Below are 27,053 nucleotides of genomic sequence, written 5' to 3'. Positions count from 1 at the left end.
CACAGCTGTAAGGACGAAGGACGGGAACAGTGGTGAGTTTGAGGTGAAGGTGGGAGTGCATCAGGGGTCGGTACAAAGTCCACTCGTATTTGTAGCTGTGATAGAGGTGCTGGCTCAGAACATAAAGGAGGGTTTGCCATGGGAGTCGTTGTATGCAGATGGTCTGGTGTTGATTGCAGAAAGTATGGATGGACTGAAGGAGAAGATGAACAAGTGGAAGGAATGTATGGAGACAAAAGGTCTGAAGGTGAATATCAGAAAGACGAAGGTGATGGCAAGTGGTAAAGCATGTGGTGAGGTGGAAAGTACTGGGAAGTGGCCATGTGCTGCGTGCAGGAAGGGTGTCGGAGTGAACTCCATTCAATGTACAATGTGCGCTGAGTGGGTTCATCAAAAATGTAGTGGTCTGAGAGGGTCATTAACCAGTGTGGCAGCTACATTCAAGTGTAAGGTGTGCACAGAGGGAGCTGCAGATGGAGGAAATGTTGAGTTGGATCTTGGAGACGGCGTGAAGCTGGAAGGTGTGAAATCATTTTGCTACCTCAGAGGCTTGCTGAATGGAGAAGGTGGATCAGACACAGCAACGGTTGCGAGAGTGAGATGTGCATGGAAGAAGTTTCGGGAACTGAGTGGCCTGCTGACGAGGAGGGGAGTGTCGTTGAAGCTGAAGGGAAAGGTGTATACTGCATGTGTGAGAAGTGTTATGATTTATGGGAGCGAGACATGGGTAATGAATGTAGAGCAGCAAGGATGGCTGGAAAGGGTGGAAATGCGAATGGTTGGGTGGATGTGTGGAGTATCGTTGAGAGAGAGGAAGACAAATGATGAATTGCGAAAGATGATGAGAATAGAGCCTGTGATGGATGCTGTGAAGAGAAACAGGTTGAGATGGTTTGGTCATGTGTTGAGGAAGGATGAAAGTGACTGGATGAGAAGAGTGATGGAAATGAATGTAGAAGGAAGTAGAGGACAGGGAAGACCGAGAAAGACTTGGCTGAAGATGGTGGAAGAAGAAAAGCGGGCAAGGGGGTTAACAAGGAGAGATGCAGAAAATAGGGCAAAATGGAGAAGATTGTCATGGGGACCGCAAGGCTAACCCTCGCTCTAGCAGGGAAAATGGACTTAAAATGCCTGTTGTTGTTGTTGTTGTTGTTGTTGTTGTTGTTGTATCCCACCGATGGGCCGGATCTGCATCCGGATTTTAACCAAAATCTAATCAGCTCGTCATTGTCACCTATCCAACTCATCCACCACGTTTTGTCATAATCTGTCAACTTTTTGTCCGGATCTTCACGAAAATTGAAACAATTCGTCCTGATCACACACACAACCTCTCCACCAAGTTTCATCCAAATCAGTGCATAACCTTTTGCAATTTTGTGCTCTATATCGTTTTTGGCCCGACCTCTCGATGATGAAGAATCACTTTAAAAAAAAAAAACATTTAAAAACTATCGTATCCGGATCCTGATCTTAACGAAAATCTAATTCATTCGACATTGGCAGACACCCAATCTGTCAGGACACTACGTTTCACCCAAATCCATTCAAAACTTTGAGATATCCTGCTCACAGACAAACAAACAGACAGGGGTTAAAAAATTTGCTCTGTCCACCTTTGGTGTCAGATGTAAAAATTCCATATTCCTGCTTAGTGGTATTTATTAACCTCCTTTAAAATTTGGTTCAATATAGAACAAGAAATATCATGACTAATCAACACTGCAGGATCATTTGGCAACAGATATCACTTCTAATCACGCCATTAATAAATAATAACCTTACCCGACAATTTGGTTGAAATATTTCTTGTATCCTTCCAGAGTTTCATGCTGTGAACAACAAAGCTTTCATCATTAGCACAATAATCATACACAGAAAGAGATCAAAAGTTGCAGATGTAATATCAACATGTTGAATCAATCAAACCCACAATACACACTGTATTTATGGATTCTAACTTTTGGCCATATTTATAAAGATATTCTTCCATGATGCAAGGATGCAGAAAACTTGCCGCAAAGCATGTCAAGCATGTCAAGCATGTCCAACAAACTAGCATGCAGGCCACATGACCAAAACAGTATGAATTCATTGAACACCGGATGGAAATGGATGGTTGGTATGACAAACACGAAATAGTTCAGCAAATGGATTCTTATATTCAGCTAATATGGGTTCACATATGATAGTGATGCAAATATTTAAAAACCTTTGCACCACTCTTGTAACAAGGCTCGACATCAATGGTTTTCTGATTGTCCGAGGCAAGCAATTTTGTCAGTCGGACAAGTGCAAACCCCAGTAACTCTGTCCGGAGCACAGGTTCATTTAACCACCTGGAAGTTTCATAATCCTAACCTATCTTGACCTCGAACGTAGTTTTTCTTTTTCGTGTTAAGCCGCAGTGATTAGTAGCGGCTAGGAAGATCTTTTTAGACACGACCACCCTCGTACGTTGGCGAAAACTTAAAAGGAAAATAATGGTATTGCCACAAATGCTCACAGTACGAATAGTTGGACAGGTGCAATGGTTGATGGGACAGGTAAAATCTAAAATCTACCTATCCCATGAACAGGCTGGAAAAACAGTTAATGTTGAGCGCTGTTGAGCAAACACTGCATGGTGTGAACCTCAAAGCTGTGGATTTGAAAACAATAAAAAAGTGGGTTAATCCACGAGCAAGCCTGGTGTTGGCTTAACGGTTAAGGTGGCTGGCTTGAGATGTTAGGGTCCCAAGTTTGAGCCCCTGCCATTCCATTGAATTAACACCAGGTGGGTTGAATCCGCTTGTCATCCTTCCCAGGTCAGCAAAATGACTATACCATCTGACTGTAAATGGGGCATTGCATCAGCGGCACAGCCGCGCCCCCCAGAAAATGATGCGGCCAAGCAGCTACAGGCTGAATCCGAACCACGACCAATCTCCATTTGTCACAATAAATCTGTTAAATTTGAATTTGCTAATTGAGAAGAACAGTCGAGGGCTAAGTATATTGTTTAACATCAGTTTTCCTTAAGAAGGGCTACTCGGCTGATGATAAAATTAATGACTAATTTTAACTGAAAATTTAATTCATGATTCTTTTAATAAGGGTCCAGCATATATATTTTGAAATAAGTACTTTTGTGTTCATCAAAGCAAAACTTTTAACTAAATGAGGCAAATAAATGTCTTACAATATATGTGGGCTGTCTCTGCTCAAAGGAAGCTCCTGCAGCCACCTTTACAATGAAATTATCTTGTTGCTCTCACCAACAAACCATCACAAAGTGCAGACAACACGGGGGAGGGCTAAAAGAGAGGGGGTGCGGGAGGAGCGCAAATATGAGGTAAATACATTATCATGTTAACAAAGACAACATCCATGGAGAGCAGCTGTTTGATCACTTCGAGATCATCAGCTTGGAACCTGTTCCATGGTAATGTCACCAAGAAGCCTTTGCATGAATATTTCCTGCAGATGGTTATCCATAGATGTGAGCAGGTACATCGAGGGCTTTAGTACACCAATGACATGTTTTCTATTTTGAATTGTAAAACTCCACAGGGGTATCAATACGGGATGTCATTTCCTCTGATAATCAAGAGTCCATATATGATCCAGAAACCCACAACCGATCACGACCGCAGTGTCTTACATTACATGGACCTCATCTGAAAGTGCGTCTCCGTTCACCTTCACGATGGATGACAAAGCGAGTTGACATGAAAATGTGCATATGAGTTTTTAGCCCGTTGCTAATTTCCCAAGCTCGTCCTACTTGAAGAAGACAAACTTCCATGAAGGCAAAACTAAATATATAATACAGGCCACCAACGTTTAATCAAATACTTTTTGTTCATAACAATAATCAATTTTCTTTTCCACTTTTATCCCATAAATTTCTATCTACTCCTTTTGTGTTCATCATAAATGGTACATGCTTAATATGAACATAACAGTCGCCTCCCTTCAAACAATCGGGCCCGATTTCATCTTGCCTCGTTCTAAATGTTAGAAGGAACTTGGATGTAGTACAAGAGGCCATTTGCCATGTCACATGTGCACTCTATCAACAGAAAATACATGGTAATTGCAAATTAGTACTTTAAAAAAAAAATCTTTAAAATGCTGAATAATTTTTACTATTAAATGTGAACAATAGGTTTTTCTATGCCAGTCTTTGGTACTGCTAACCCAATGTAATAGCTTAATGGAGCTGGCAGGATAGTCTGGAGGTATGCACACTTACCTTAGAGCTGCCTTGCCGGGTTAAAATCTGGACCCAGCTAAAAACTGTCACCCTGGTGTTTCGCAGGCGGGGCAAGGCCTCAATGTGTGTGCTGTCCATGCAAAGGAAGTCGACTTGGAGAGCTTGTCTGCCAGCACTGGTCTTTGGTGGACATTAACGATACAAACGGTGTCTTTCGCAAATAATGGGGAAAGTTAACTCCGGCACCCTGGCCAAATTCTATAATCCTGCACTAACCTACAGGGAGCATTGCATTAGTGGCACAGCAGCGCTCTTCGCAATGATGCAAAAAAATAACCATTTGCTAAACACAAATTAATGATGGAGTGAATGGATGGATGGATGGATGAATTACCTTCATATCAGAAAGTGACTGCTTAATGTTCGATAGACTTGCTTAATCCACATCACCTTTATTAATGAAGGCCAAGTTCTGAGGAAAGTCCATTAACAAAGTGGGAACTAGAAAAGTGGGAACAAAGTGGGAACGTTAAAGTGCTCGGCAGAGCGAATACCTCCGCCAGGCTGAACAGTTTACGATTTGTATCCCACCGATAGGCCAGATCTGAATCCGGACCTGAACCAGAATCTAATTCGCTTGTTCTCATCACCAAACCAACTCATCCACCACGTTGTCATGAACCATCTACGACTTTTTGAAATATCATGCTATATATCGTTTTTCTCTTCCACGAAGCCTCTCTCCCAAATTTTGTCTAAATACGTCCAAAACTTTTTTGAGATATCTTGTTCACAGCTAAACAGATAGACAGACAGGTAGACAGACAGGTGAAAACATATCCTCCATTCACTTTCGGTGGTGGAGGCAAAAATGGCGTTTTACAGGATTGGTGCAACGTGAATGCGCAACCCAAGCAACAGATACATCGATTTCCTACACAAGAGAAAAGTCTTAGCTTTGGCAGGTTGATTTCACGTAATGGAACAAGTACCTTCTGTTGAACTTTAAGTACTTCTTGGCTTTTTTGTGCATGAAAAATGAACAACCCAATGTAGTACTGTACCAACAGAAAATGTTCCAGAGAGTTTACAACAAAATTGGTATGCATATTGCAATCAAAAAAATTCATACCTCGAACCATTTAATGTAAATCTTTTCAAATGAAGACCATTATCTTTGCACAAAGTTAAAATTAATGTTGAGTTGTGTTGTGGAAGGACAGGAATATAGCAAAACTATACATCTCCCTGTAGAGGCTAATATTTTACCTTGTTTTACTGGTGTTAATTTTAGCTTATTTTATTTTAGCTTATTCATTTTAGCTATGTATATATTTGGCTTCTTGTTGAGCATTAATGCTCCTGCATTGTTTTTCAGTAGCGAATATGGAGGCACCATGCCCCCTAGTGGTGTTGCCACTGATACTGCGATTATTGAACCTTCCATTGTGATCACGATGTTGGTGAGCGAAACCTTGCTCTTTTCATATTTCATTGGGAAATGATTGTGGCTATCATAGTTTCCACATGCTGCGTGTCGTTAACCCCACGCTTTTAGAAAAAACAATAATAATAAAAAAAAACGTGGGGGATATTGGAATCAGCTCCGTCTGTCCGTCATGCTATCTCCTCCTAAACTGTTATGCAGAAATTCATCAAACTTGGTAGTTATGATCACCACGAGGCAAGAAGGTGCGAGAGCAGGATCATACCCCCTCTCGCCCCTCGAGGCCCTGAAGGCCCTGGAGGTGGGATCACAAGGTCAAATACAAAAAAATAATGCAATCACAGGCACATTTTAAAATGAAACTTTGAATATGCAATCATCATTGGGGGACACATGAAATTTGTAACGATTTTTTGTATTTGATCCCCGGTTCATGCCCCAAGGGGTGGGGACTTAAGGTCACAGGGGTCAAAACGGGGAAAAGAAATTCACTCAAAATTTCATGTTGATGATTCGTGATGGAACCTTTTGCCATCTTTCAACTTTGTTTAGGTGGGAAGCATGGGGATTTGCGATGGCTTGCCATCGACTTTGCTCTAGTTTTAATGAAAGAAGCTGCCCATTTTCAAACAATTGAATGCAATACATACACAATGGTTTATTACAATACAAATGTTATTTTGATGCAGTGTATAAGAGGAAACGGATACAGAATAGGTGAAGAAATAGTTTAGGTGTCAGGCTGAAAACCTAAAAATCCCTGAAAACCTAAAAAATAAATACTCGGACTGTCAAATTCAGTGTCTTTTTTGATGGCGTCCCCTACTTTGTGGGTGCTGATTCAAAACCTGGATCCTGGAATCAGAACCTGGATGATGCCACCTCTGCACCGTTGGGGAATTTGAGATCTGGAGTCAAAACTCCTACTTATAGTAAATTGAAGTCAAAACCCCGAATAATAAATCGTTCTCGCTCTTTTAAAACGAAAAATATCCTTCTCTTCTCCCCCTATTTTGCTCAAGGTCATCTGTCATATGCTTGGAAATCAGCCAACATTACCACATTACATAAAAAGGTGCAAAAAGAGATCCTTGCAACTACAGACTAATCAGCCTGCTCCCAATCATCAGCAAGGTCAGGGCATCAATCATCGCTTCTGATATTAAATCCTTCCTCTTCTCCAATGGCTTGATCTCTGATCATCAATTTGGATTCAGACCAGGTCATTCTACTCTGGACATGCTGTATCTGCTGTCTCAACAATGGATGGAGGTTTTCAATGTCAAACAGGAAATCAGAGCTGTCCCCCTTGACATATCTCGTGCCTTCGATACGGTCTGGCACCCTGCCCTGCTCAACCAAACCCTCCTCCGATGGTATCCATGGAAATCTCCACGCATGGCTTGCCGACTTCCTATCCGGTTGCAGTCAACGTGTGGCCCTGAATGGAATTCTCAAATCTCCCCTTCCTGTTCAGGCTGGAATTCCTCAAAGCAGTGTTCTGGGCCCTGTGCCTTTTTATGGTCTTCATCAATGATCATTCCAAATCTTTGGAAAATCCTCTCTATCTCTTTGCTGATGACTCTACTATCTGCCACTCCATATCTCAACCTTCAGATTGGCGGGCAGCAGCCTCTTCACTCTGCAGACCTGGACAAAATTACAAACTGGTCAAAAAAGTGGAACATGTCTTTCAATCCTGACAAATCTCACACTCTCACTCTGCAACTGCGAAAAGACCATCTGGAAACCAATCCCATCTGCTTTCTCAACAATCCTCTTAAAGAAGTTCTGTCACTCCAGCTTTTGGGCCTCACTATCAGTCATGATATTTCCTGGGAGAACCACATTTCCAATCTGGCCTCCAAAGCCAGTTGCCAAATGGCCATCCTTCGTCGTGCTAAGTCCTTCCTTGGCACCTCTGAGCTCCTCACCACATACAAAGCTTTCATCCACAGCTTCATGGAATACTGCTCTCCCTTCTGGGCTGGTGCTCCTGCCTCATACCTAGCTCAGCTTCACGCTGTAGAAACCAAAGCTTTCAGGATCATTGGTATCTCCCGCAATGAAGCTGATTCTGAGGGCCTTTCACTCTCACCGCAGGCAGGTTGGTGGTATTTCTGTCTTCTACCGACTCCTCTCTGGCCTAGCTCCCCAGCTCTGTATGTGCTGTGTCTCCCAAATATTCCTGCAGGACGCACAAGAACTGCGAGCAACCCTCTTCTGGTGAAACTGCCAAAATCAAGACTCTCTGCTCACCTTCACTCCTTCATTCATCTTTTTTCCTGCATCTGGAACAAACTCCCACCCTCTCTTCAATCCCACTCCTCCCTCCAGGTCATTAAAACAGCTGTTCACTCCCCATCTGCTATCTTCCCCTATCCAAAACCTTGATCTTTTCGACACCCATTAATACACCCCAAATCCACCTCTTTCAATCTCCGACTTCATTTTTGAAATTCCTAGTGGTGTCAATTTGTTGCTCTCTCTCTCTCTCTCATGCAATTTGTTTTATACTGTGTACCCCCTTCCATCCCCCCACCCCCACCCCTCCCCCTTCCACAGATCTCCCGGTGTCCCTGTTCTCCCCTGTTGTGCTTGTGTGCCTCCCTCTCCCCCCCCCCCCCATCTTGTCTGCCCCTCCCTTTATTGTTTTGTGTGCTCATTTATGTTTTTTGTATTTTATGTGCTTTTGTGTTTAATGTGCTAGCTCCAACACGAACAACAACACATATACACATATACAACAACACATGTTGTTGTATACAACAACAAGAAAAGAAATTGAAGTCAAAATTCCAAATAATACTGAATTGAAGTCAAAACTCTTAATAATAGTAATTTTAAGTGAAAACTCCTTATAATAGTCATTTGAAGCCAAAACTCCTACTTATAGTAATTTGAAATCAAAACTTCGCATAATAGTAAATTGCAGTCAAAATTCCAAATAATACTAAATTGAAGTCAAAACTCTTAATAATAGTAATTTGAAGTCAAAACTCCAAATAATAGCAAATTGAAGTCGAAACACCGAATAATAGTAAATTTAAGTAAAACCTCCTAATAATAGTAATTTGAAGTCAAAACTCTGAATAAAATAGTAAATTTAAGTCAAAACTCCAGAAGAGAAACACTATTGCAATGAAGTTAAATGAGTGTAATGCTAGAAGTGTCCAAAAAAATTATTATAATGAAAAATTAAAAAAAATTCATTGACAATAACAACAAAGTGAAATAGTTTGCAAACCGAACATTAAATAACAATCGCATTACATTTTATCCAGGCTGAACGTAATTATAGTGGTGAGAACATCACCGTTAAAACTTCTAGAAAACTGAAGCACCCACACTTGATGACAACACGTCCTCCCAGTGGATAATAATGGACGTAAAGCAAGCGTCTTCAGCTCTACAAATGTGAACATTGAGCTGCATAAATGAAAAGAGCATTTACATCTATCTATAATTCCAGTAATCTCTGTGTGTCTGTGTGTCTGTGTGTCTGTGTGTCTGTGTGTTTGTCTGTGACCGCTGTTTCTCGACAACCACGGGTCCGATATACTTGAAACTTGCCAGGTATATTGCTGGGGACCCGAGGATGTGCCTTTTCAAGGTTTTAAATTAATCGGAGAAGTACTTACCGAGCTATGTCCAAAAAACGATTCAACCAATCAGAGAGCAGCGAGCTATCACGTGTGCCGAACGTGGCGATCAGACTCTGCCTCGGACGGCACATTTGACAGCGTATTCATTTATTTCACGTTGGAAAACTATGTTGCCGTTAAACTATGTTTTAAAACGAATTCAAACTGCGATTAAATTAAAACGATTCATCGTAACTGCGATTTGCGAACTTCCGGACAGTGAGGACTTCATTTCCGGCAGCCAATCACAGAACGCTTTGTTGCGTAGGCGTGGCCGATGTGAGAGCGAGCGGAGCTGAGCGCGTTACGAGCTGACCGCCATTACGGTTCGTAATTCGCTTTCTTATGCGCATTATTTCTCCCAATTCAGTCAGAGCGAAGGGCGGAAGCGAAGAGCGTTGTTTTTTTTGTTTACGGGCGTACGGGCGGGGTAGAGCGTACGGGTAGCGTTTTTTTTTTTTTTTGGCAAGGAACGGGCACCCACGTACGGGCAATGCCCTAGTTGAAAGCAATGCCAACATGAAGCTTGACAAACATGTGAGATGTTCCCTGCAATTAATTTGATTTCTGATGGCTATCTCAAAATACAAAACTGCTTACCTCCAAAGGAAATGACTTTGCAGTCTATCAGGAGAAAAATGGGCAGAAAGATGATATATTTCCATGGACAAAGTTGATCAATAATTCGATTACAGGAAAATAGACAAATTAATACATCTAATATTCCAAGGCAATTGTGCAAGAGTGATTTTAAAAATACTTAATCACAGGATTATAGACTAAAAATAATAAATTAAAGCATCCTCATATTAATTTGCAATTGGTCACTGCCTTTGACACCAATACAAATTTTTATTACGAACCCGAGGCATCAAAAGCTACATATATCGAACAAACAGTTTCAAATGGAGCACCTCACTGCCATTAGTGCATTTAAATTGCAGCAGACGTGGCAATAAATGTAAATTGTTGCTCCCAGCTTGCCGGCTCGATGACAGAAGATGCCATTTGTATTTTTCCCGCCTCTATCCCCACCACATTTAGAATCCCATGTGGGCACGGGCAAGTTGCGAATACAAATAATGGGTCATTAATAATACTTCAACATGACAATTTCCTCACCATTTCTAAAATTCTAAGAAAATGGTAGGCTGAACGCTTATGAAAGCAAATGTAGGGTATGGTATATGATTTGGAAGATGACCACATCAATGACTCGAACCCTCCAATATTCCCCCGTCAAATTGTCATAATCGAGCTAGAGAGCCAAATTGAATTTTCTGAAATCCGACAATCTTAACTAAAATAATAAACAATAAAAACACTATTGAAGACCTCTGGCCTAACCTTACACACTTCAGGATTTATCAATTTAAGATGTTCATCACAAGTCTACACACCAGCTGCATCCGCACTGATAATATAATAGTAAACAGGAAAAGCGGATGTATTTTCTACATGAATCAAGTCAAACCAAATGGGGCTGTTGGTCTTACGGTGCAGGTAACCCGTACAGTGAAAAGCTGAGCAGACGGGTGAATGATCCTGAGAAGGACCTTGCATCCAATTGTGATAATGCATTTGGCTTTTGACCAGCAGCATGTGGAGGGAAAAAGACAAACGTAGGGAGGATTTAGACAACGTTCTTTCCAAACGAGGGGACAAGGAAAGGACCACGACAAAGTTGGTCCTGGTAATGGAGCCACAAATTGAGCCCGTGGCAAGCATGCCAAAATATAGTTACAAAAATGCAATTTTCATAACCAATCTATGAATAGTCTAAATAGGTTATATTCATCTTGTATTCTGTCACAAGTCATTTAAATATTGATAATGTGTTAAGTCAAGTGGTATGCAAGAAAGGATGTGGGCAAAGCAGAAAGTATTAGAGCATTAAGGGAGCCAAGCACAAGCATTTTTGTGCATGGAATGTTTGCGTTGTATATTCCCTTTAAGATTAGACAAGAGATATCTGCAGCAATAGGTGGGAGCATTGCTGAAACAATCATGGGGGCTGGCATGGAGATGGGAAGCCGTGCATGGGCTGGCAGGGAGCTGGGAAGCAGTGCATGGGCTGGCAGGGAGCTGGGAAGCCATGTGTGGGCTGGCAGGGAGCTGGGAAGCTGTGTGCGGGCAAGAATCTGGGACGCTGTGAGGAGCTGGGATGGAGTTGGGATGCTGTGTACTAGGTGGTATGGAGCTCAGACACTGTGTACTAGGGGAGTATGGAGCTGGGACGCTGTTTACTCGGGGGTATGGAGCTCAGCCACTGTACTATGGGAGTATGGAGCTGGGACCCTGTTTACTAGGGGGTATGGAGCTCGATTGCTGTGCACTAGGGGGTAGGGAGCTGGGACACTGCAGACGGGCTGGGAGGGAGCTGTGACGTCATCAGTCTGGCAGGGAGCTGGGACACTGTGTGCAGGCTTGCAGGGAGCTGGGACGCTGTGTGCAGGCATACAAGGAGCTGTGACGCTGTGTGCAGGCTTGCCGAGAGCTGGGACGCTGTGTGCAGGCTTGCAGGGAGCTGGGACGCTGTGCGCAGGCTGGCAGGGAGCTGGGATGTTGTGTGCAGGCTGGCAAGGAGCTGGGATGCTGTGCGCAGGCTGGCATGGAGCTGGGATGCTGTGCGCAGGCTGGCAGGGAGCTGGGACGCTGTGCGCAGGCTGGCATGGAGCTGGGACGCTGTGCGCAGGCTGGCAGGGAGCTGGGATGCTGTGCACAGGCTGGCAGGGAGCTGGGATGCCGTGCACGGGCTGGCAGGGAGCTGGAAGAGCCATAGAATGCCAGAGTTCGGTGAGCTCGGTTTGAGGGAAAACGATCATGATTGCAGGATACGTGATCACATGACCGCAAGGTGCCATCTTGTTATTCATCTTCGCCGATCAAACCGCTATATCGTGTGCATCTGTGTGGACTCTGTCATATTTACATCCCGTCATCATTAGAATTATTCATTCTGAAGTCAGTTTTGGTGTGTAAAATATGCTATGCTGTTCAGCATGGGGCAGTTCCAATCGATCCGATAGAGGAAAGAAGATGCATCTTTATCCTCGGTATCCAGAAAGGAGGTGTGTGCGGTGATGACAATAATTCTGTTGATGTTAAATCATTGTAAAAGTAGAACCAGGACAAATAAGTAAATAACTTAAATGGTAATTGATCCGCTATGAGAGAGGGATTCCCTTTTGCAGATTCCCTTTCTCTCATGATGTATCAATTACCATTTAAAGTACAGACTCTCCTCGAGTTACGATGGGGTTTCGTTCCGACAAGCAGGTCGTAAGTCGAAGTAGTCGTAAGTCGAATCACCCCTCATGGACTTATTATATATCACTCATAACATATTTCCAAGTCTGTATTCCACCATAGCATCATTTGTTAAAAGTCATACAGCCTAAATCACATAATCCAATCCGATCCATACACTGTACAATAAGTAAAATAAATAAAAGGGTTGAAATAAAAAACTTTATGACATTACAATGCGTTTTATTGTACAAAAAAAAAGCTTACAAAAATACAGGTACATAATGAGGTACACAAATGACGTGGCACTGTAATAAGAAGTGATAAAGTACCCGATAGCATAAACACATATAAACACACAAATCAGTCCTTTGAACAAGATGGCTGGTTCCATCAGTGGTGAGGCAGAAGTGGATGCTGTGGGAGATGATGAAGGGAAGGGGGGGGGGGGGGGGTTGGTGGTGGCGACAAGAGTCGTTTTCTTTAAGAAAACGTCGAGAGTAGACTGCACAGTTTGCTTTTTTTTCTCGTCGTATATTTCTCTATAACAACGAAGAGCCTCTTGTAGTTGTCGGTCGAACTTGGCAAAACGATCGACATTCATGTCCATACTGTCGATCACCTGTAGGCCTTTATTGAAGATGGCGAATGCTTCAGCCAATCCTTTCACAGTGAACATCTTCTGTGGGTTGTCCTCTTCTTTTTTCCCCTCTTCTTTTTTTCGCTCTTCTTCTGCCACAAGCTGCTCCTCTAATTCAATTAAGTCTTCATTGGATAACTCTTCCGGTGCAAACTCCACCAATTCTTCCACGTCTTCCACGTCAACTTCGAGCTCTAAACTTCAGGCTAAGTTCACAATTTTTCCACCAATCTTGTCCATCACGTCGCCCTTGTCGAAACGTTCGAACGCAATAACATAACGTTTCATCGTTATGTTAATTCGCTTTTTCCATATGCCACTCATGCACCGTTCAGACACTTCCTCCCATGCATCAGTCCATCAGTGGATGCACTCTTCCTCTTGGTAGACATGATTGCAGCACGGTACACACACACTTATAGGTAATGGAGCATAAGGGATGTTGTCAGCGCGAGGCACAAGGAGCAACTGAGATTTTTGTGACGTTCGTAAGTGCGAGTCGTCGTAAGTCGCCTACGTCGTAACTCGAGGAGAGTCTGTATATACAAGCTATTTGTTTTGGCTTCTCTTCCCACCCAAGTAGTTCGCTAATTTTGTGCTGAAATGATCAAGGCAAGAGATTTCTCAAAAGGTGTCGTTCATAGATTTACATGAATAAAGTATTCATTATAATAAACGTAACGGGAACACAACTTCTATTTTTTTTTTTGTGAATGTTATGAAAAGTTATTTTTAAATTTGTCGACAGCCCCATGAAAACTATTCACAATTTTTTTTAATTTTTTTTTTTGTATACAAGATTGAGGCTCGTGTAAGAGCTAACATTAATGACAAAAAAAACAAATGCACAGATAAGACATAATAAAGGGAGCGGGGGACAAGATGGGGAGAGAGGGGGAAGCCCACAAGTACAACATTTGAGAGCATGGACATCGGGAGATCTGTGGGAGGAAGAGGGCTTGGGGAGACGAGGCTTGGGGAGGGGGGAGGGGGGTGAGGGGTGGCAGAGGTAAAAACCACATGGACACAGCTAGGACCTCCAGGAAGGAAGTCGGTATTTCAGAAAAGTGGATCTGGGGTGAATTAACGGGGGTAGAAAACATCAAGATTTTGGATGGGGGAAGATAAGAGATGGTGGTGAACAGCTGTTTGAAAGACATGGAGGGAAGAGTGGGATTGAAGAGAGTGAGGGAGTTTGTTCCAGTGGCGAGAGAAAAGAGGAATGAAAGAGTGAAAGTGAGCAGAGAGTTTTGATTTTGACAGTTTCACCAGAAGAGGGTTGCAGGCAGATCTTGTGCGACCTGCAGGAGTATTTGGGGGACAGAGCACAGACAGGGCTGTGGGGGCTAGGCCATAGCGGAGTCAGTAGAAGACAGAAAGACCACCAACCTGCCTGTGGTGAGTGAGTGAAAAGCCCTCAGAGTTAGCTTCATCGCGGGAGATTCAAATGACTCTTAAAGCTTTGGTTTCAACAGCGTGAAGCCGAACTAGGTGTGAGGCAAGAGCACCAGCCCAGAGGGGAGAGCAGTATTCCATTGAGCTGCGGATGAAAGCCTTGTATGTGGTGAGGGGCTCAGGTGTGCCAAGGAAGGACTTTGCACGACGAAGGATGCCCAGTCGACGACTGGCTTTGGAGGCCAGCTTGGAAATGTGGTTTTCCCAGGAAAGATCATGGCAGATTGTGAGACCCAAGAGCTTGAGTGACAGAACTTATTGGAGAGGATTTTTGAGAAAGTAGATGGGAAGGTTGTCCAGACGGTCTTTTCAGAGAGACATAGTGAGAGATAGATCAATTTTCATCCATTTGTGCTTTATGGAACAGAAATGGTGTTGCAGTGGATAGGAAGAGGTGTGTAGGGTGAAAAATATTGCGTAAACACTACATTTTCATGATCAATGCTGTCCAAGATCAGGCGTTTGCATCTAGAGATCCCACTCACGACATTGATGGGAACTTCCATACAAATGAGATGTTGCTTCATCAAAGTGTTAAAAAAATTAGTTAATGCCCTTGCATTTCTATTTTCCTTCCACAGAAATACCCTAACCATATTCTGGTAATCATTTGGAAAGAATTGAAACTGTTTTCTAACTTAAGAAACCAGTTTGGTCGAAAAATAAGATAGAATTAAATCATATCACAAATTGCTTTCAGGAAGAAAGAAAAAAGATCTAGCATCATGGAATATAAATATATAATGAAAATAAAAAATTAACTTATCACAGAATATTTATCCCCCATCGAACTACAGACCTGACAACAACATTTAAAGTTAAACAATGAGTTGATCAAAGGGTTCATCTCATCGTAAGAGTTGACTCGCTTATATTCAATATAATTTGAAGCACCCATCTTGAACTTTTCACAATGAATTTGCACTCCGTGTGCTCACGTTATTTTCTGTCATTGTCACTTTATCTGCAATGCTTTCTCATTACCACGTCCCCACAATGTCGACATTATGCCAATATGGTGCTTATTTGCAACCAGCAATGAGTAAAAAAAAAAAGCGCAACTTTCCATGCAAAACAACTCAGTGGGAGCAATTGCATTTGCATAACACCACGAGAACGGCACTCGGGTGGAGCTCATACATCCGCCAGGCTGAACAGTTTACGTTTTGTATCCCACTGATAGGCCAGATGTGGTTCCAGACATTAACCAGAATCGAATCGGCTTGTTCTCGTCACCTAACCAACTCATCCACCTAGTTTTGCAATAATCCGCCCACAACTGATACATCTTGATATATCATGCTATATGTAGTTTTTGGAGCCAACTCCCAATGGTACAGAATCATTAAAGAAAATTCTCGTATCCGGATACAGAATTGGATCTTCACCAAAATGGAATCGATTGTGTCATCTTTGATCTTTGTCACACACCGAACCTGCCCAGCAAGTTTAATCTGAATCCGTCCAAAACTTTTTGAGATATCACGCTCTATATTGTTTGTGTCCCCATCTCTCAATGGTGAAGAATCACTTAAAAAATTTAGCATCTGGCTTCACCAAAATCTAACCAATTAATCCTTGTCACACACCAACCGATTTACGAAATTTTGGCCGAAACTGCTCAAATTTTTGAGATATCCTGCTCATAGACAAACAGACAAACAGATAGGGGTGAAAACAACCTCCGTTCACCTCTGGTGGTGAAAGTAATAATTGCTTTTCTCCAGTTACATTGTTAATAATGTACATTTTTACAAATAAACTTCCTCCCACCTGCCATTTAATCCACACCTCTTACATCCTTGAATACATATTGTACATTTTTCGAAACTTCACATCATTTAGGACACATTAAAAATAGAACCTGAACATTTCTGAAATGCAACAAAGACTTTTGCAGCCATGTTGTTTTACTTTTCATAACACATTTTCTCCTTAATGCAATGGCACTTTATAATTGGTGCCATGTCGTTGGTAATGTTAAAACATCACTATAAAACTTTCTGCAGTTACATATAGAGCAACCTCGATCAAGGTTTTCTTTCATTACAATGCCAAAAAAATATTTGGTCTTCACTTCCTTGTTTGGCAGAAAATGTGACCTGGTTGTTGACCCAAGCAAAGCAAGGAATTGCTCACTGTACTCCCACACAGTGATGGCAGACTATTACACATATTGAAAATTTATTGGAAACGATGTACAATTACTCTGATGACTGCAAGAAAAAAACTTTCAAATCCAGGCTGATGACCACATACCATATTGGCTTGGGCAGACAACACCAGTCGTGCTTGTTGCCGTCTTTGCTGTTGGTAATAATTTTCAAACTTGTCCCGTGCACCCTGTGAATGTACAAAGCAAAAGATGGATAACTAAAACAATGTGGCTGTCACCAATATGCCTCCGCATCGTCCCACAATGGGTAGATGCCATCACTCTGCATAGGTATGGGTAGGGGATCACGTTTGTGAAGTTTCATGTTGATCGGATAGAGTTCGTTTTTCTATCCAAGATGGTTGCCAAACCACATGACCGAGGACATCATCATTTTCAAACGATATGCAACAGTGCTGTTAGATGATATTTGTAAAATTTGGCATCGATAGGTTGAGCGGTTTCAGAGATATAATTATTTAATATTTTCCTTCAATCCAATATGGCTGCCAAACCATGTGACCCATGATGTCATAAATTTAATATTTCAATACAAATGGGTCATAGATCATGTGCAATTCAGATTTTTAGGATAAGGAATTTGATTAAAACATTTTTGGCTGGTATACCACTTCACCTATGATGTCATCGTTATCATGCTTTTGTTACCCATTGGGAGTACTTGACAATGTAGCAAGTTTCAGATTTTCCCATTCAGCGGTTTCCGAGAAATAATTTTTTTTTTATTTGCATTTAATCCACGATGGCTGCCATACCACGTGGCCTATGACATCACAATTGTCATAAAAACATTCTGCATGGGTGTCACTCCGACCCTGAAAGTTTCCTCTCAATCGGACATGTGGTTGCTGAGAAAAACGAGGTTTAGCCCATACGGACGGATGTATGGACGTATGGTCGGACGAATGGACATACGGACGGACGGACAAACCAAAAACATAATGCCTCCAGCGACTTTGTTGGCGCAGGCATAAAAATATTACTTCAAGTGTATTAATTGCTGTTTATCATTCTTAAAGAACTAAATTGGCAAAAAAAAATAAAAAATTAGAACTTAAATAATATAGAGGGAGCTGTGTCTGTCTGTCTGTCTGTCTGTCTGTCTGTTGCGTTATAACTTGAGAACAGATTACCGGATTTCAATAAATCCAGCTATGGTGGATTCGGGTAACTCCCCTGAGTGTTTGTGATCCAAAAAAACAATTTTTTTAGCCATCTCAGAAAAGATTGGTATTTCTGTCAGCGAAGCGACGGGTCTTATATTCTAGTTTGTATAAAATGTCAATCTTCAAGTGCCTTCAGGATGCTTGATTGATCTTAACCACAGCGTTCCAATTTATTCACAATGGATGGAATAAACAGAATGGTGATTGAAATTGAAGTCGGCTTATGCAAGGGGAAGCTAACGTGTCTAGCATTAACTCTTCATCAGAACAAAAGGGTATTCTGCCTTCACACAAGACTGCATTAAGTGCCTTTTTTGAAGACTTCACCCTTCAATCAAGACTTTCTCCATTCTACAAAATATCCACAAACTGACTTACACGTATAAGGTAGAGCTTGTGATGATACGACACCCATTGCATGAAGCATAATAGGCCAACCTCTCTGAGTATAAGCACTCTATTTTTAAAGGGCTTCTTGGCATGTTTCACCTTGATCTGAAGCTTGGCCTATATGTTTTCAAAAAAAGATGAATTGCATGAAACATTTACTCCTTCATTCTGCAGATATGAAGCCAAAATTGTGAAAGAAGGGCTACAACATACAAGTTTTCAAATGACGCACATTTTTATCTGTTGGTGAGATGTGTGGCACTGCACATTGGTGCAACCAATACCCAAAGTTAGGGGAAAAAAACAACAACGTGAATAATCTCAAGGTTAAATGTCATCGCCTCAAACCTAGATGACACATACAAGGTATATTAATGTCATGTACGGGGGTCTCGCTATCGCCTGCCCGTTGCACCGAAGGTTCAAGACCTCCTCGAATGGCCAAACAATTACTGCAAGTTACTCCGAGCTGACATCACTTGCCTACCTTTCCACACTCTTGCAGCGAGAATACCCATTAAAATTTGATATTCCCCATAAGCCGGTCAAACGCATTCTGAAACCGGCAGTTGGTCTGATTAAAATGTTCCTTCTGACAGACGGAACATTAAAATGTTCCTTCTGATTAAAATGGTTTATTAAAGAAATATGGGAGGGAAGACTGGACACTACTAACAATTAAACTGAAAATTCCAGGCAACAAAGAAGAGATAGATGGTACATGCTATCTGTGGTGAATTTGGCCGTCACGCCACCAATGGAAGGCACATGCACAAAAGCTTTCCGCTCCCGTCCAAGACCCTCTGCAGCTCAGTATACCGCTGGGTTCACAGTCCTCCATGAATTGGCCAGCTTCCCAAAATATATTTCATTGCATTAGATTCCCCAAGACATGTCCTTAGCACTTTTATATGCCCATTTTCATTCAACTCAAATCTTCCAGCCGGTTTTTGACACGATAACTTCCCTACCCTATGCTGCCTTATGATTGGCAGTCACTGCCAATCCTCAGTGCACATATTCGGTACAACTTACCTCTGAAGTGTCTCAAATACAGGTGGATATTTAACCTACCCAAGCATACAGTCCATACTATTCTCAACACATTCGAGCTAAGGACCCCTCCAACATACCTCTCCCTCAAACTCCCGTCTCACGTAACAACATCAACTTATGGTTAAAATAGACAAAACGTTATGATTAGAGAATTTACAACTTTGCCAAACCATACATATTGCCAGTTTGGTACACAAGACAAGCTAGTAGGTTTTGTAACAAGAGTCTCAATCCACAGGTGGTGCGAGAAAATATACTCAGGAATGGGCATGGACAACTTTGACACAATGCCCATTCAAAAACAAAATCAACTCATGGGTAAACTAGAATGGCACACGGTAGAGAGCATACCTCCACCAGACGGAATAGTTTACGTTTTGTATCCCAATGATAGGCCGAATCTGAATACGACATGAACCAAAATCGAATTGGGTTGTTCTTGCCACTTACCTAACTCATCCACCAAGTTTTGTCATGTCATCTGCAACTTTTTGAAATATCATGCTACATATCATTTTTGGCACTCCCGTCTAAAGGCTAACCCCCGCTCCAGCGGGGAAAAATGGCCTTAAAACGATCATTCATTCATTCATTCATATCATTTTTGGCACAACCACTCAATAGTAAAGAATGACTTAAAAAATAATTTAACAATTCTTGTATCCGGATCCGTATTCATATCTTCACCAAAGTCGAATAATTTCGCCTGGGTCACACACCCAACCTCTCCACCAGATTTCATCCGAATCCATCAACAATTTTTTTTAATATCCTGTTCACAGACAGACAGGGATGAAAACATAAAAAAAGTCCACCTTCGGTGAAGGAGGTAATTAAATGTAAAAATGATATGGTTAAATTAGACAACTTTGTCAAACTCTTGACTCTCCAACCCGATATCAATTTTCACCCCGATCCAGTTGCAGAGACAGTATATACATTTACAATGGGAAAAAAAGTTTTGTTTTGGAGACTTTTTTAAGCCAAAAATGTTTAATTTTTTTTTTATCTCCAACGTTTATCAAGACAAAAATAAAGATAAAGCAAATAAAATTGTATCTCCAAAGGTACATACATATTTCATCAAGCATGCAGAAAGTATCGTTACATGCATTGACAATTAGGATCATGATAGTCATCATTTATACAATAAAACACAAGGTCTTCTATGAGCAAAGGTCTTTGGAAGTTGAAAATAAAACAATAATTTTCATGGGTTGGTTTTAGCATACCAATACAGTGTGGATGTGCAAGCAGCGGTACACGGGTGAAAAGTCGACCAAATCTTGTGCATTCAATATCTACAAGGGGAAGAAGAAGAGAAAATCAAAAAAAAATAGTCATTCAAAAACAATTAATGAAAATAAGAACAATATATACAGTCACATGAAAAAGTAAGTACACCCCATGTAAAGTTTTGACCTTTTCAACATATTTCAACATACAGCTATTTGATCTTCATTTCAACAATATTGATAGATAAAGGTGATATAATATAACAAATATCATGAAACATTTACATTTTGTAGTCCATTGTATAATTTAAATAAACATAAATGCAAATTTCGCATGTGGAAAAAGTAAGTACATCCCTACATTTATCACTACTTCATATACCTAAAATTATAATCAGGTGCACCAACTCAGGTGCAAATCATGAGAACATCGTGAGAGAGGATCTTGGAGGAACCTGTCTTATTTAAACCTCAGACATTTAGTTTGGTTTGCTCTTTGTTGTTGACGTGTGCGGCGTCACCACGCATAGATCAAAAGAGCTATCTGAGCCCTTCAGAAAGAAGGTTATAGATGCCTACGAGTCTGGGAAGGGATTTAAAAAGATCTCCAAACAATTTGAAATCAACCAGTCGACTGTCCGGAAGATAATCGACAAGTGGAGAAGATTCCAAACAACTGCCAACTTGTTCAGGCCAGGCCGCCCCAGCAAGTTCAGCCCGAGAGCAGACCGCAAGATGCTGAAAGAAGTCTCTAAGAACCCCAGAATGTCATCACGGGACCGACAGGTAGCTCTTGCCACTGTTGATGTCAAAGTGCACGAGTCTACCATTAGAAAGAGGCTGCACAAATTTGATCTACATGGGAGGTGTGCCAGGAGGAAACCTTTGCTGTCCAGAAAGAACATCAGGGCAAGACTAAAGTTTGCCAATGAACACCTAGGCAAAGACCCTTACTTCTGGAACAATGTGCTCTGGACAGATGAGTCAAAGGTAGAGCTATTTGGCTACAGTACCCGAAGACATGTTTGGCGAAAACCAAAGACAGCATTTGACCACAAGAACCTGATACCAACTGCAAAGCATGGTGGTGGAAATATTATGGTTTGGGGCAGCTTTGCTGCATCAGGGCCTGGGCAGCTCACCATCATAGAATCCACTATGAATTCTTCATTGTACCAGAGGGTGCTTGAGGATAATGTCAGGCGTTCTGTCGGAAAGTTGAAGCTCAACCGAAGGTGGACCTTGCAACATGACAATGATCCTAAACAAACCAGGAAATCCACCAAGGAATGGCTGAAAAGAAAGCAATGGAGGGTTCTGGAATGGCCAAGTCAAAGCCCGGATCTAAATCCCATCGAAATGTTGTGGGGGGATTTGAAACGAGCTGTGTATGCAAGAAACCCCTCAAACATCGCACAGCTGAAAGAATTCTGCATGGAGGAGTGGGCAAAAATTTTTCCCAGTCGATGTCAGAGACTGGTGGACAGTTATAAGAAACGCCTACTTGAGTTTGTTTCTGCCAAAGGGGGCAATACCACCTATTAGAGCCAAGGGTGTACTTACTTTTTCCACATGCGAAATTTGCATTTATGTTTATTTTAATTATACAATGGACTACGAAATGTAAATGTTTCATGATATTTGTTATATTATATCACCTTTATCTATCAATATTGTTGAAATGAAGATCAAATAGCTGTATGTTGAAATATGTTGAAAAAGTCAAAACTTTACATGGTGTGTACTTACTTTTTCACATGACTGTATGTACATATATATATGTATATATATATATATATATGTGTTAGGGTGGTGCTCAAAATATTTTTTTTAAAATATTTACTGGGACATGGCTTTATGTTGTTCCTTTTGTTCCAAAATGAAAAGACACCAAATATGAAAGCAATCTGATTTTATTTAGGGGTGCCACATCAGCCTTCAAACTAAAGGTGTCTACAAAACTTTTCTATATATGGATCGAAAGCAAAACCAGAAGTTTGTTTTATGAAAATCCACCCTCCACTCACTTTCTTTGTATTCTAGCAAACACAAGTTACAATAGCTGCACAAATAGCACTATATTGCTATGAAAACTCAAATTCAATGATAACAATCCAAATGTTCAGTTCATAAAATGAAGAGACACCATATCACATAATATTTAAAAACCCAAATATAATGAGAAATGTAACTCCTATTTCTGGGCCTGTTTCACCACTGTTGCCTTCTTGGCATCGGGGTACATCTTCCTGTGAGCAGCAACAACTTGGAGCAGAGCTTGCTTTTGCTCTTCATCCTTTGTAAGGAGCTTATTGTAGTCTTGTATCAATGCGACACCCCTTTCTGCCCTGTCGTTCACCACGACTAAGCCACTGGCGGCTTTCTTTGCTTCCTGAAAGCTGGTTTCTTGCTCCCATGAACCAGGATCCTTATCCATCCAATCAGTTGGGGTCCCTAGGATGCTGAAGAAATGCTTGGTGTGTTTTGTTATGAGGCCAGCGATTGACAGGGCGGTTCCTCGTTTGATAGCTGGTCTCTTTGGAGAGGGGTTTTCACCGTCATTTTTCAATGCTTCAATCATATTGATCTTACTTTCTTTGTCAATTCTGGTGTCAAAGAATGCAAATGCCACTAGTACTGGGCTCATGTACCACGTGTGGCGGCCAAGTGCCTTCAAGGCTGCCTGAGCCATCTTCTGATTGATTTGTTCAAACTTTTCCAACTTCTTGAAGAGGTTAATGTCATTCAGGGGAGCCTCAATAGCTTGTGGAGCCCAAAACCAAGCCTGTACATACACAAGGCAGACAAAAATGTTGAAGGCTCGGAGTTCTCTCGCCTCTCGAAGTGTCAAGTGGAACTCTGACCGAAACATGAACACCTGTAGTGAATATAGTGTGCTTTTGCCATCCATCTGGCTCTGTGCATTGCTCCTGGAGCCATGATCTGGATTCCACGAGGTGGGATTCCTCCCATGTAGATGACAGTCAGTTCTAGGAGTTCACGATAATCATCTCGTGGCTGCTGATCTTTCAAACACACAAGAACGTTTTTGCTTCCAACACAGTGTCTACAGATCCCATTGAAGCCTTCCTCTCTGAGAATTGATCGTGAAGAAACTTCCTGTCCTCGGGGTTGGTGATTATGGCCTCCGAATCTGCATGCCTAAGATCAAACGTCTTCTCCAAGGAGGCCTTGAAGGATGCTTCCTTTTTCTCTTGGGTCGCACCACCCCGCTTTGCACCTTTTTGGAGGCTCCTCCATTCTTCATATAGTCTCTCCAAACGATGGATGCAGTGCTGCTTCGTCGTTGCAGGTAGGTGAGCTTTTTCCCAGAACTTCACAACCTCTTCAATGGTGAGGGTTGCACTCTCCCGGGCAGTGCGATTCTCCTTCTTCAGGTGATGGAAAAACAGGACAAGAGATTGATGCACAGTCGGGAGCTTGGCACCTTTGATGGCATCTCCAGAAGTGGACCCAATGAGATACACATTATCCTGAGCCCGAGTTTTCAATGAAACACTGGTACTAGCACATGCCATATCTGCAAAATAAGCAAGAATGTGGGTAAAATCCTGTTAATTCTTACTCCACAGGGTCACTCTCTACAAAAGAGCCACAGTCAATAAGTTAGGCCTACATATTACACACTAAAAAAGCGTACCCCTGACCCCGGGAACCTGTACAAAACATGCATGAAAATTACCCAGATAGTGATCATAGGAAGTCTCAAAACTGTATGTATAATATATTGTATATATATAATGTATAAAGTGTATTTATGTATATTTATTATTTAATGTATATTTACTATATATTTATTTTTAATATTATATTTAATGTATATATATAATTATGTATTTATTTTGTGTATATACAGCCCAAAAAATGGGAATTCCTATTTTTGCATGGGGGAAAATTCATCACTGATGTGGCACCCCTAAATATTATTGGATTCCATTCAAATTTGGTGTGGTTTCCTTTGACACCAAAAGGAACAAAAATAGACCATGTCCCGGAGAAAATCTGCATTTTGCTTTTTTGAAGCCCACCCTAATATGTGTATATATATATATATATATATATATATATATATATATATATATATATATATATATATATATATATATATATATATATATATATATATATATATATATATATATACACATATACATATATATATACACATATACACATATACATATACATATATATATATATATATATATATATATATATATATATATATACAGACTTGGCATTTATTATGGAATAATATTTTTTTTCTTGACTTGGGTTTACTTTCTTAACTCAGTATATCAATCTGGTGAGTTTCTTTTACACTTTGGTGATTTATTTGTTAAAAGAACCATGTCACTGATTGTCTGTCACAGCAAGAAGTCAACAACAGGATTATATCACAAGTGGCATGGCAAAATGTACAGACATGTGCATTTGATGATTGGCTTCACAGTCAGGTATACAAGGGTTGTTGCGTTCTGTATTAGTGGAAAACAACTGCTGCACGTCTCCAAAAGTTATTGCCGCTTCCTCTGGAGATGGTCGGTCAACTCGACAATGCTGTTTGTTGTGGAGTGGTGGCTTTACGAAATTATGGCATGAAACAGCGTGCTATTGCTCGGCAGTATAGCATCACTCAAGGTCAGGTGTCAAAGATCCTGAAACGAAATGCTCAGAGGGGTGTCCCTACTCCAATACCGAGGCCAGGACGTCCCCGCAGAACAACAAGGAGGGATGATCGCCAGCTGCACCGGTTAGTCCGCAATGGCCGTACCAAGTCAGCTAATCGGCTTAGGGCTGAGTGGCAGCAACTGACAAATGTGCCTGTATCCAGAAGGTGAGTCAACCAACGACTGGTTCAAGCAGGCTATCGTGCCAGGCGTCCCCTGAGAAAACCATGCCTGACCAGACAACACCGCCAGCGCTGATTGCAGTGGGCCAGAAAGCACCGTCAAGGGCAGCCAGGACACTGGAATCATATGATCTTCAGTGACGAGTCTAGATTTCTGGTCTATCGTCAAGATGGCCGCGTCCGAGTGCGCAGACAAGTGCATGAAGCCGACAACAAAGATTGTATAGTGCCAAGAGTCCAAGCTGGAGGTGGTGGGGTGACCGTTTGGGCTGCTTTTCATGCAGGGGGCAAAACTGACCTGGTTGTTCTGAATGGAAACCTGAACCAGTTCAAGTACAGGGCCATTCTGGAAGAAACATTGCTTCCATTTGCTCGTGCAGCCTTTCGAGGAAACTTTGTCTTCCAAGATGACAATGCACGGCCTCATCGTGCTCGCATGATCCAACACTTTCTTGCTGACCGTGGTGTAGAGCATATGGAGTGGCCTGCCATGTCCACGGATATGAATCCGATAGAGAACTTGTGGGCAGAATTAATGTGTCAAATCGACCACTTGGCCCAGCAGCCGACCTCTGTGCGTGAATTGCAGCAGGCTATTGTCCCTGCATGGCAAGCGATTCCTGTCCAAACCTTGGCAAATCTCATGAACAGCATGCCTCAACGTGTAGTGCTCTCCTGAATGCTCGCGGGGGTTACACGAAGTATTGAACTGTAATTTTACTGTCCGTAATCCCAGTCGTAATTTAACTTTTGTGTTTGTTAAAAAAATTTTTGGCTAATGTGCAAAATAAAGAGATACTTCTGGAAAACGTACAGAAGTTTAACACAGTACTGTCCATGAATTGAGTTCGATATCAGTTTACATCACTTTCAAGGATCAATTTATTTGTTTCGAAATGTCAAATGTGGTTTTTGTTTCTTTTAAAGGTCACATTAACAAAATCTAGAATAATTTCAACATTATTCCAATGAACTTTTGGTTCTAAGACATCTTGAAAAGTAAGTTCACCCCCACAAAAAAAATATTCCATATTAAATGCCAAGTCTGTATATATATATATATATATATATATATATATATATATATATATATATATATATATATATATATATATATATATATATATATATATATATATGAAGGAACTGCGCTCCAACGCGAGTCGAAAGAATTGACGCGACCAAAGACGGAATTCGTCCGAGTTGCTTTATTGAAACAAAACAGCTCAGGTATTCTGACAAGCCCGTTTTTCGGGCAACAATATATATACACATTTATGTCGGGAAGTTTGCCCGGCAAAAGCTATACCGGGCATGCCCGGGTATCAAGGGCGAGCCTTGGAAAGGCGAGTCTGGACCTGCCCGGGCGTGTTTGGCTGCGGCCTGGCAAGTCGAGGCTGGGCGTGCCCGGGCGCTCTGGGCGAGCACTGGAAAGGCGATAGCGGGCATGCCCGGACGCTCTGGGCGAGCCCTGGAAAGGCGATAGCGGGCATGCCCGGACGCTCTGGGCGAGCCCTGGAAAGG

General features: G+C 41.6%; 1 protein-coding gene across 3 annotated transcripts in view; it reads right to left on the bottom strand.

The window, feature by feature from the left end:
* The window catches only part of LOC137423036 (exocyst complex component 6B), a 392,907-nt gene that overhangs the window by 295,066 nt on the left and 70,788 nt on the right, over positions 1 to 27,053 (bottom strand). For all 3 annotated transcript variants that reach the window (XM_068109815.2, XM_068109816.2, XM_068109814.2), the window contains exons 8-10: positions 20,654 to 20,722; positions 16,893 to 16,976; positions 1,786 to 1,832 (exon numbers count right to left, since the gene is read on the bottom strand). In XM_068109815.2, coding sequence (XP_067965916.2) covers positions 1,786 to 1,832; positions 16,893 to 16,976; positions 20,654 to 20,722 — 200 coding nt within the window. The remainder of the gene's footprint in view (positions 1 to 1,785; positions 1,833 to 16,892; positions 16,977 to 20,653; positions 20,723 to 27,053) is intronic.

Source organism: Myxine glutinosa, chromosome 3 (genome assembly GCF_964187855.1).
Source record: "Myxine glutinosa chromosome 3, kmMyxGlut1.1, whole genome shotgun sequence".
Classification (NCBI taxonomy): domain Eukaryota; kingdom Metazoa; phylum Chordata; class Myxini; order Myxiniformes; family Myxinidae; genus Myxine; species Myxine glutinosa.
Note: the sequence above shows the minus strand (reverse complement) of the source record. Positions and strands in the feature narration are given on the sequence as shown.